The sequence below is a fragment of the Scyliorhinus canicula genome, chromosome 12 (genome assembly GCF_902713615.1).
Source record: "Scyliorhinus canicula chromosome 12, sScyCan1.1, whole genome shotgun sequence".
In the NCBI taxonomy this organism is placed as follows: domain Eukaryota; kingdom Metazoa; phylum Chordata; class Chondrichthyes; order Carcharhiniformes; family Scyliorhinidae; genus Scyliorhinus; species Scyliorhinus canicula.
In genome coordinates, this window is record NC_052157.1 from 159,495,547 (window position 1) to 159,508,003 (window position 12,457).

The 12,457-nt window shown below is 44.5% G+C and overlaps 1 protein-coding gene across 3 annotated transcripts in view; it reads right to left on the minus strand.

Annotated features, from left to right (window-relative positions):
* bcas3 (BCAS3 microtubule associated cell migration factor) overlaps positions 1–12,457 on the minus strand; it is a 1,085,633-nt gene that overhangs the window by 878,916 nt on the left and 194,260 nt on the right. For all 3 annotated transcript variants that reach the window (XM_038814687.1, XM_038814685.1, XM_038814686.1), the window contains exon 9: positions 910–986. In XM_038814687.1, coding sequence (XP_038670615.1) covers positions 910–986 — 77 coding nt within the window. The remainder of the gene's footprint in view (positions 1–909; positions 987–12,457) is intronic.

The following is a 12,457-nucleotide window of genomic DNA, read 5'->3' on the forward strand; positions in this document are numbered from 1 at the left end:
TTGTAGTGCCCACAATCCAAGAAGAAATAACAAAAATAATCAATCTCTCCCCACCCTATCCTTTCCTACATAGATCACAGGAATAATAGGCATGTGGGGCAGGATTCTCCGCTCCTGGGGCTAAGTGTCGACGCCGTCGTAAACGCCGGAGCGTTTTACGACAGCGTCATCTGGCCCCCAGGATCAGCGATCCTGCGCCACACAGGGGGCCAGCACGGCACTGGAGAGCCTCGCGCTGCTCCAACTGTCGATACGGGCGTCAACACGGGCAGTACGGGTCCGCGCATGCGCAGCACGGCCGGGTTCACGCATGCACGCCACGGCCCCGACGCAACATGGAGGAGACCTACAAGGGCCCAGCGCGGAGGAGCATAGGCCCCCACCGAGGTAAGCCCGCCCGCCGATCAGTAGGCCCCAATTGGGGCCAGGCCACCGCGGAGGACCCCCCCGGGAGTTGGATCCGCCCCTCCCACCACCAGGTTGCACCCGCAGCCAGAATGCCGACCTCCCGCCGGGGAGAACGACGCCGGCTGGACTCAGCCGAACTGGCGGGCACTCAGCCCATTGCGCGGGGAGAATCGCTGGGGCGGCCCCCGACCGGCGCCAGGCCAACCGCGCCAGCACCACTTGCGGCGATTCTCCGTAATTTGCCCCCCCCCCCCCGGCAATTCTCCGACCCAGCACAGGGTCGGAGAATCCCGCCCATGGTTTAGAGAATCTTGCTAAGCACATATAATGTGTTCACATCTGTGGTCCATGGAACCATTTCTTCTCGTTGATGGCTGCCAATAATCCCAAACTAAATCAGTTCGTCCAGTAATAATCCAATTCCAAAAGAATAGAACTTCACATAACAAGATTTATAAATGTTGTGACATCATTTACAGTTTATATAGCCTTGGTACATACTTGTGACAAAGAATTTTTTCGTGAAGGTACAGCTGTCGAAGGTGGCAATCTTCTCCTGTAACACAACCACCAAAACCCTGAGAAAGAAAGAAAAGAACAATCAGGAAATACTTCTTATCCCATTTCCCCGAGCATAGCTGCAAGTAAATATTTCAGATTGAATGTGGGGAGCAGTATATTTTGCATTCCGCTTGTGTTCACTGTGAGATGTCATCTTCAAAAATATTGATTGTCACACACAATTTTTATCACACCTCTATTCAAATCAAATCCAGCAATAAGATTGCAATGGGTAAGGTCTGCTATGTTTTGCTACAAATCAATACCTATGAAAAGTGAGATTGAATGATCCCATTGAGGGACTGATACACAACATATACCACATTTCGGATGAGGCATTAAACAGCATTTTCATTCAGTCTCTCTTAGCAGGTGAATGTAAAAACAAAACCATGACACAATTTAAAGAACAGCAGGGGGGTTTTCTCCAAAGTCCTGGCCAACATTTATCCTGTAAGCAGCATCAATAAAAACAGATTGTTCATTTTGACATTGTTGTTTGTGCAAGCTTGCTGGTAGTAAATAGACTTCCTTGTTTCCTACATCACCACAGTAATTGTGTTTCAAAAATACTTCAATGGCTATGCAACACTTTAAAATAGTAAAAGGTGCTACATTATTGCAACGTCATCTGTTTCCTTCCCAGAATAGAGAAAAAGAATCATATGGAAAACTTGTTGAGATTATATTTGAAAGATATTTAATATTTGAAAAAGTGACAACAGGCTGGGAACTAGTATATGAGAACTTAAAACAGCTAGGTCTTGGAGAATTAGACATAGAATGTACAGTGCAGAAAGAGACCATTCAGCCCATCGAGCCTGCACCGGCCCATGGAAAGATCACCCTACCGAAGCCCACATCTTCATCCTATCCCCATAACCCGGTAACCCCATCTAACCTTTTTGAACATTAAGGCAATTTATCATGGTCAATCCACCTAACCTGCACATCTTTGGACTGTGAGAGGAAACCGGAGCACCCGGAGGAAACCCACGCAGACACGGGGAGAATGTGCAGACTCCGCACAGACAGTAACCCAGGCCGGAATCGAACCTGGGACCCTGGAGCTATGAAGCAACTGAGCTATCCACTGTGCTACCGTGCCGCCCACGATTATTGACTAATATGGATGGGTAAGGTGATAATGTTGTGCACAGATCTGGCAGTTACCTGGAGGCATCATCTTATTTTCTGCCAAAGTGGGGAAACGCAGACTCATTTTGGGATTCTCCATACTAAGAGTTCCCAGTCTCAATTAGCCATTTAGGCAAGCTATATTTTCGCGATGACACAGTCTGTCACAGGTGAAGAAGAGGAAAATATTTAAGAAAAATATTGAAGAAATAACAACAGAGTAGAACTTTAATATTGCTGAAAAGAGAGACATGTTGCCATAGCTTTTCATCTTACACCCATCAGGACAAACGGAAGAATGCCAAATTTCAATTAATCATAACAAGTCATACTACAAGAGAAAAGGGTACTGATTGGCTGGCAAATCAATTCAGTTTGGCCAAGGCTTATATTATTTGTCCTGATAATTCCAAGAAGGAAAGCTTTGGCAACATGTCTCTCTTTTTATCCAATAGGAAGTTGATCAATTATTTTCAGCCCCACTCGAGGAGAGCTAATGCATTAGTCAAGAACTTGTCCCCTCTTGTCTACCCTGTTGAGTGGACATGACAAATCTCGTAGCTCTATTTTCAAGAGATGGAGGGAGTTCTCCCCAGTGTCTGGGCCAATGTTTCTCCCTCATCCATCATTAAACAGATGATCACATTGCTGTTTGTGGGAACTTGCTGGGTGCAAATTGGCTGCTGCATTCCTACATTCCAAGTGAATGCAGTGCACAACATAATAACGTAAAAGGTCATTTGGCCCCTCGACAAAGAGAGAGAACATAAGATTCAATAAGACCATGGCTGATCTTTTTGTGGACTCAGCTCCACTTACCCGTCCGCTCACGTAACCTTTTATTCCTTTACTGTTCAAAAATCTATCTCTCTTTGCCTTATAAAACATTCAGTGAGTTAGCCTCCACTGCTTCACTGGGCAGGGAATTCCACAGTTTCACAACCCTTTGGCTAAATAAGTTCCTCCTCAACTCAGTCCTAAAACTATTCCCCCTTATTTTGAGGCTATGCCCCCTAGTTCTAGTTTCACCCACCAGTGGAAACAACCTCTCTGCTTCTACCTTATCTATTCCGTTCATAATTTTATATGTCTCTGTAAGAAACTATAAGAATAAGTACTGCATTGGCTGTGAAGGGCTTTGGGACAGCCTAAATTTCTGAAAAGTATTTTTTAAAAATTATTTAGTCTCCAAACTCACCCTGTCCATCTCACACCAACATAAATTTTGACTCTCACTGAGTATAAGGAGGGAGACACGTAGATACAAGAGTTTAAGGAAGAATAAAAACAAGAAGTGAAAGATTATATATGGATAAAATAATAAAAACGACAGAGCTTAAGGATTTAAACACAAGTAATTAAATTTTAAAAATCAATGAAAACTAAAGAGCTGAAAAGGGAATAAAGGAGATTGGCAGAAACAGACAAAGAGAGAGAACATAAGACAAAATTAAAGCAAAGTTTACTAAAAACATTTCAGAGGGATTGTTTTAAAGTGAAGGCAATATAATCCTCTAATTAAAGTTTACAGTTCTAAACGTAATTAATTTGTACACATTCTGTGGTTGGCTCATTCAAAACTACTTATATGGAGCATTATTTAATGTACTACGGTTCAAAAAAAAAGTTTTGGAAAATGATGGATCAGAAATTTTAATCCCTGCCACAAAATATCTAAAGAAACTAAATACAACAAGGTTGAGTATCCAAGTACAACGTTTTAAAAAGAATTCCAAAAGTTTCAGAAAGCACTTAAACAAATTGACTGAGGGTACAGTTTAAATTTTCAATTTATCGTTATCTTCACCTGAGGAAAATGAAATCTCGTTAAAGGCAAAATCAACGACATTTGCAGATTTAGAGTGTGCAAAGTAACAAGCAAAACTCCAAATGAATCAGCAAAACAATCAAAAGTGAACCAAAACAAAGCAAGCATTTCAAATTCTAAAAGGGAAAAGGCAATAGGAATGAATGGATGAATAACTGAATATTCAGAAAGGGAGAGCAAAAGGAAACTGAAAATCGACACATTTTTGATTATAAACACAACTGCGAGACATGAAATTAAATGAAAATCACTTATTGTCACAAGTAGGCTTCAAATGAAGTTCCTGTGAAAAGCCCCTAGTCGCCACATTCTGGCTCCTGTTTGGGAAGGCTAGTACGGGAATTGAACCCGCGCTGCTGGCCTTGGTCTGCTTTACAAGCCAGCTGCTTAGCCTACTGTGCTAAACCAGACATCCTTTTAACACCGGAGGGAAATGCGGCGGTCTGCAGGTTAGACTGAAGCAACGCGGTTTCAAGACCCCTCTCCCCAGCATACTCCTGGCAAACGTCCAAGCGATTGAAAACAAGCTGGATGAACTTAACGCCAGACTTACCTTTCAGAGGGAAGTAAGAAACTGCTGTATGCTCAGTTTCACAGAGACATGGCTCACCCCTGCCTCACCGGACTGTGCCATACAACCTGAAGGCTTCTCTATTCACCGGGCGGACCGCACGGCATCTTCAGGCAAAGCGAAGGGTGGAGGGGTTGGCCTCCTCATCAACTCCTCCTGGTGCTTGGATGTCGCGACCCTGGCGACCTACTGCTCCCCAGACCTGGAATACCTGCCCGTAAAGTGCCGCCCATACTATCTTCCACGTGAGTTCACTTCAGCCATTATCACAGCGGTCTACATCCCACCCCAGGCAGAAGTGAGGAAGGCGCTGGATGAACTGTACACAGTCATAAACAACTACGAAACAGAACACCCAGAGGCCTTGTTCATCGTGGCCGGAGACTTCAACAAGGCCAACCTCAAGAGTGTACTGCCAAAATTCCACCAGCACATCTCCTGTCCCACCAGGGGCGACAACACTCTTGACCACTGCTACTCAAAAATCAAGGGCGCCTACCGTTCCATCCCTCGACCGCACTTTGGGAAATCAGACCATAAGACGGTGCTCCTTCTCCCGGCATATAAGCAGAAACTCAAGCGGAAGAATCCAGCTAAGAAGGTCGTGCAGTGCTGGTCCGAAGAAACAGAAGAGCTCTTGCGTGACTTAGAGACAGTGGACTGGTCCATATTTAAGAACTCAGCGACTAACTTAAATGTGTATGCCACCACCGTCACAGGCTTCATCAGCAAATGTGTGGACAACTGCGTACCAAGGAAAGTACGTACGTTCCCCAACCGGAAACCATGGCTCAACCGCGAGATTAACTCCCTACTGAAGGACAGATCTGAGGCGTTCAAGGCAGACGACCCTGTCCTATACAAGAAATCCAGGTACGACCTCCGCAAAGCCATCCGAGATGCCAAGAGAGAATATCAAACTAAGCTAGAGTCACAGACAGACTCTCGGCGGTTGTGGCAAGGACTAAACAACATAACGGGCTACAAAGCGAAGCCAAGCAGTATCTCTGGCAGCAGTGCACCCCTCCCCGATGAACTTAATGTATTCTATGCTCGGTTCGAGCAGGTAACCAAAAATCCGCTGTCGAGTGCCCCAGCAGCCCATAATTCACCCATAACCACCATCACAGCTTCCGAAGTCAGATCGGCCTTTCTGAAAGTGAACCCACGGAAGGCGACGGGACCGGGCGGGATCCCTGGTCGTGCACTCAGAGCCTGCGCAGACCAGATGGCAGAGGTATTCACAGACATCTTTAACCTATCCCTACTCTACTCTGAGGTCCCCACCTGCTTCAAGAAGACCACCATCATACCGGTACCAAAGAAGAACCAGGCAACGTGCCTCAATGACTACCGCCCGGTGGCCCTGACGTCAGTTGTAAGGAAGTGCTTCGAAGGCTGATCATGAAGCACATCACCTCCATACTCCCGGAACGCCTTGACCCACTTCAATTCGCATACCGTCGCAACCGGTCCACATCAGACGCCATTTCCCTGGCCCTACACTCATCCCTAGAGCATCTCGAAAACAAGGACTCCTACATCAGACTCCTATTTATTGACTACAGCTCTGCCTTCAACACCATAATCCCAGCCAAGCTCATATCAAAGCTCCAAAACCTAGGAATTGGCTCTCTACTCTGCAACTGGATCCTCGATTTTCTGACCAACAGACCACAATCAATAAGAATGAACACCAACACCTCCTCCACAATAGTCCTCAATACCGGTGCCCCGCAAAGCTGCGTACTTAGCCCCCTACTCTACTCCCTGTACACACACGACTGCGTGGCAAAACTTGGTTCCAACTCCATCTACAGGTTTGCTGACGATACGACCATAGTGGGCCGGATCTCGAATAACGACGAGTCAGAATACAGGAGGGAGATAGAGAACCTAGTGGAGTGGTGTAACGACAATAATCTCTCCCTCAATGCCAGCAAAACTAAAGAGCTGGTCATCGACTTCAGGAAGCAAAGCACTGTACACACCCCTGTCAGCATCAACGGGGCCGAGATGGAGATGGTTAGCAGTTTCAAATTCCTAGGGGTGCACATCACCAAAAATCTGTCCTGCTCCACTCACGTCGACGCTATCACCAAGAAAGCACAACAGCGCCTATACTTCCTCAGGAAACTAAGGAAATTCGGCATGTCCACATTAACCCTTACCAACTTTTACAGATGCACTATAGAAAGCATCCTATCGGGCTGCATCACAGCCTGGTATGGCAACAGGACCGCAAGGAACTTCAGAGAGTCGTGAATACCGGCCAGTCCATCACACAAACCTGCCTCCCATCCATGGACTCCATCTACACCTCCCGCTGCCGGGGGAAAGCGGCTACATAATAGGGCAACACAAGGTACACAATGTAACTACATAACACCGGCATCGGGTGAAGCATACAGGGGTGTAGTGTTAATGAGGTCAGTCCATAAGAGGGTAGTTTAGGAGTCTGGTAAATGCGGGGAAGAAGCTGTTTTTGAGTCTGTTTGTGCATGTTCTCTGACTTTTGTATCTCCTGCCCGATGGAAGAGTGAGTAAGCCGGGTGGGAGGGATCTTTGATTATGCTGCCCACTTTCCCCAGGCAGCGGGAGGTGTAGATGGAGTCAATGGATGGGAGGCAGGTTCATGTGATGAACTGGGCTGCCGAGCAGTTGCCATACCAGGCTGCGATACAGCCAGATAGGATGCTTTCTATGGTGCATCTGTAAGAGTTGGTAAGAATTAATGTGTGCATGCCAAATTTCCTTAGTTTCCTGAGGAAGTATAGGCACTGTTGTGCTTTCTTGGTGGTAGTGTCAACGTGGGTGGACCAGGACAGATTTTTGGAAATGTGTACTCCTAGGAATTTGAAACTGCTAACCACCCCCACCTAGGCCCCGTTGATGCTGACGGGGTGTGTACAGTACTTTGCTTTCTGAAGTCAATGACCAGTGAGCATGAACATAAAGCATATAAAGTACTTAATATATACTCAACAATTACTTTCATCAAATGTTCAACAGGCAAGTTAAAGAAAGGCTCGCATTTATGTAGTGCCTATCATGACTGATGGACATCTCAAAGTGCTCTAGAGTAGTTTTTGAAGTGCATTCACTGCTGTAATGTAGAGCAACTAGTTTGTACACAGCAAGGTTCCACAAAGGTGACCGGTCCGTTTTTTAGTGCTGCTGACCTGGACACCAGGTTGGGTGTGGGGGAAGAGGCAAAACTCTTGTAGAATAATGCCATGAGATCTTTTATGTCCACCTGAGATGGCAGAAGAGGCTTTGGTTTAACATCTCAGCTGAAAGATGGTACTGCCAACATTGCAGCACTCCTTCAAATACTGCACTGGTGTGTCAGCCTAGATTATGTGCCAAAGTCTCTGGAGTAAGACTTGAATCTTCCACCTTCTGATTCAAATGTAAGAGTGGTACCCACAGCACCATAATTGATAGTGTGCCCAGTAGCATGCACTCCATAGTGACCAGGACTCCGAAGAATGGAGGGTGACAGTTAGAACATAGGATTGAAGGGGATTGCAGGGATTGTATTGCGTAAGTTCCAGTGTTTCAGAAATATGGATGATAATTTTGAAATCAATGAAATGGAGAATTAAGTGCGAGTGTAGGCCTTTGAAGATATTAGTGATAGATGAGCGGGACTCTGAGCTGGATTGGATGTAGTTACAGATTTGGATACAAGATAAATGTAAACATCTGGTTGAGAATCTGCTGGACAAATCTAAAGTAAGTACAAACTAAAAGATGTCCTGTGTTTATTTTAATATGGTCAGAGTTGGAAGTAGGAAAGCCCTAAGCAATGTGTGGTCCAGCTGTGAAGGGATGTCTACAGTTATCTCCTTAAGGAGTTCAAGTTATTCATGCAGATTGGGCGGCAAATGTGGACAAAGTGCGGCGGTGTTGGGAAGGAGAAGGGGTAGAGTGGGTTAGGATGGAGGAAGATTCTTGTAAGGAGTCTAGTTTGAGGGCTATGGTGACGGCAGCATTGGCAATGGCTCCGAATAGGTATTCAGGCAACCGAGTGGTGCAGTCCTCAGTGAAGATATGGAATCTGCTGAGGAGGCATTTTAGGATAGAAGGGATGTCGGTGCTAACGCCTCTGTGCGAGAATCATGGGTTTGAGCCGGGGGGGGGGATGGATAGTGTATATAGGAGGTGGAGGGAAGTGGGCTGGTCAAGGTGGGGAATCTGCATTTGGAGGAATATTTTTTTTTTTAAGTTATTCATGCAGTTCCCAGACCAAGGAAGCTTGAAAGGTAACCTGTAATAGCAACTTGGGTTTTTTGATGGAACCAAAAGATGGCTGTTATCTCCAAAAGGTATGTAAATTATTCATGTGGGTCTCAAAATCAAAGGATCATTTTAAAGGTAAAAGAAAACTAACTTGATTTCTGTTGGGAACATTCCAGGTATGCCACACTGCAATGGAAATAGGTTAGAAAGGAGGTACTCTTTTGTTTTGGGATTTTATCCGTTGTGTTTTCTCACAGAAACAGGCAGTCAACTTAGAAGCAGCTTTGAAATGGGAAGGTAAGGCATCTGCTAGGAGCTAAACAGCAGCTGTGGGACCAGGAGCAACTGTGGGACCACTGCACAGGAATACAACAAGACCCTTGCTTCAGCAAGGGACCCCATGTTTGTGAGGTATAGAAAGTGAGCTAAAAGGTCACTTTGTCAAATGTAATTGAAAGTATCCCAAGAAATCTCATACCTCAGAGAATACTGGAAAAATGAGGAGAATTAAAGTGAATTACAGAAAGTTGAGGCATGTCTTAATTTGGTCTCAGGAGACGTGAATGAATCCTCAAGATCTTGAAATGTATAAAGGAACTTTTGGATGGAAATAAAAAGTAGATGAGATTTAAAATTAAAGTAATTACAAAATATAGTGCTACTTTAATGTGCTTGTTTTGCTTAATTCTTATGCAGTAAAGATTTTTGTTTGAAAAGTGAAGCATTGTGCAAATGTCATTTTAGTTAATAACTGGGAGTTTAAATTTATTTTAAACTGTTGCCAGTCTCTATGGAGATCATAACACTTAGAGCAACAGGTTTCCAATGGATACAGGTGGCTTTGAAGTGGTCTGACAGGAATGCATAGCTTGTCTTCTGATAGGAAATGTGTCTTGTGCAAGGAAACACATGACAGTAATGATGTCAGCCATGAATATTTAAAGTGTATCTGTTGTGGTTCAGGTAATAAACATGGACGGATTCATTAACTGTCAAATAGAAACTTTTAATAAAGCTTGTTCTTCAAAGAATATAAGATTGGTTAGGTCAGGAAGTCGGGTTTGTGAGAAATGACTTGGGAGTAAACAACTACAGCTGTTCACATGAATGGTCTGTCTTCAAAAGGATTTGGGAATAGTTACATCACAAGGCCTTATTTGGACATGTGTCTCCAATGTCGACAATGTAGGATTCCTTCCTGCTTACTCCCCGTTTATTTGCTTATTTTCGCTTTATTTTATTTTTGCTGTTAGATTTTTATTCCATGGTTGATTAATGGACAACTCACTTTAAGGCAAGAAGCCTGTATCTTTAATTCAAACAGGAAGAATCCAGAAGGCTGTGCTGATTTAAACTAGAAGCTGCAGACTAGCCGGCATCAGTGACAAAGAGATCGGCTGGGAATGGATTGGCCTAAAAGGCTGGGTCTGCCCAGTAACAGGCAATGATTGGATCTGATCTCACTGGAAAGCTTTTCAGAGTCTAAGGTTTGAGTTTGGTTTCAGTTTTGATTCTAACAGCCTGGTGAAGGGTTCCAGCTAACTCTCGCCATAAAGATTCAGCTAACCCACGTCAGAAGGCTACTGTGAGGCCTGACTCTCTTCAGGAAGCCACTGGGTGCTGTTCTCCTGAGACTACAGAAGTCTGAAGACGAACAATGAAAATCATCACGGGCTGTAGAAAATACAATAGTCTACTTTTTCTCCAGCGAGTCTGTGAGTGTTTACTTCTGAAACCACAGATACTTGTATGATCAACAGCAAAAGCCTTAAACTGAAGGCCGGGAATGAAGCAAAGCTGCTAAAAAAAACACCATGTGAAGCAAAAGGCTCTTGGGCAGGATTCTCCTTCCCACCAGACCTGTTTTCTGGTGCGCCGCACCTCCTCCGACAGCGGGATCCTCCGTCCCGGCAGCCAGCCAATGGGGTTTCCCATTGTGACCACCCGAACACCATCGGGAAATCCGCAGGCCTGAGTGAGCTGCCGGCGAAGTGGAGGATCCCACTAATGGAGAATCACATTCCTTATCTTTTGACTTTCATCCTTATTATTGTTCATCTCCCCCTCCCGTACTGTCTTTGTCTATCTTGTCTGTGGTGGTTGAGGCAGTTAAAATGGGAGTTAGGAGTTACATGATAGTGTTACGACACCCTGGGCTAATGCGTGGTCAATTCCAGCTCCACAGGAGTCCCAACATAAGTGAATTAACGAATGATTCATATGTTTTCTGAGATCTTTGACCCTTGACTATTCCAATGACTTACAGACACCAGATTTATAAGTAAAACATTTTTTAAAGGTGGTTTATTTATCAAAAAAGAGATAAACATGTAATAGAATCAACAGAACAGTGGGGTATACTAATCTAACTATACCCCAAACCCCGTCCCACCCTCCACCAAGACACACACACAAGACAAGCACACAATGGAGGGGGAGGAAAGGTTCAAAATAACAGGGATTAAACTGGATGAGAGATGAGAGTCTTCGCTGTTGAGGTAAGTCTTTGCAGGCAGTGATCTTCTTAGAATACGAGGTATTGAAAACGATCTGTTGGTTGCTTGCAGGAATTCCTCTGGAGAATCACCTTTGCTTGTGCAGGCCTCCACCAGATTGATTCTCAGTCTCACTGAGATTGTATTAGAATTCTCTACCTGAGAGTTTACAGCAGGTTCAACATCCACTCTGCTTTTTAGCTGCTTGTCTGGTCTTTGTGCAGGGTTGCTGGCTGTGGTATAGAGAGAGAAATGGGTCTGGGCTTCAGTACACTTTTTGGGTTCTCAGGAGAGATATCAGCCTGGGTGTTTCCTAGCTTTCCTTACAGAGGTTTAGCCTTCACAGGCCTAACTGGATAGAGAATACTTGCAGTATTTTAATCAGGAATTAAGCTGTCACAGGACTAATAAGAGTGTCCAGAGCTGCTCACTCCAGCTGAGATACCAGAAAGAGATATTTCTGGGAGAGATATTTAACAGGTTTCTGCCCAGTTCCTTCTCAGAACGAAACTGAAAGCAAAAAGGAACCTGCCTTCTGCTCCAGAATCTTCTGAAATGCTCTACGAATCCCAATCGAAAACAAGAAATGTCCTGAAGTTTCAGGAAAGGGGATTGGCTGCCAGCCAACACCATCAAAATGACATCACGAGCAATGCCACAGAACACTCTGTATCAAGTGGTATGCCTGGGCCAGTTTTCAAGTAGCAGCTTGCAACTGGGGGGGGGAAGGGGGCATTCAGTTCCAAACCAAAAGTCTTGTTTTAAAAACAGGCAGCAGGACTGGCATTAAGAAGGAAACCAGGATCAGAAAAGGATTTGAAAGAGGTTCCTTTCAATGTTAACCAGTTGTATTTACTGCATATTTCACAATAGATCTTGTTATAAATAAACAGTAATTGTGTTTACGTTTACAAACCTAGTGGCTGTAATTAATTGGCAGCCGAAGACTTTGGGCATTTTTATAAGAATTATTGGTAATTCACTTGTGTTGTGACTCTGGGACACGTGGAATTGACTGTGCAGTAACCCAGGGCATCATAACAACGGAAATATGTGGGAAGTAGCATGGTATCCAATAACTCTTCAGAGGGCTTGAATTATAGGACTAGAAACCCAAAAGCCACACTCTTGATCCGGGTTGAGCATCCTAGGTGCCAATAACATTTACTCCATATTCAACATTCTCAAATGTCTCATGTTTACTCGAAAAAT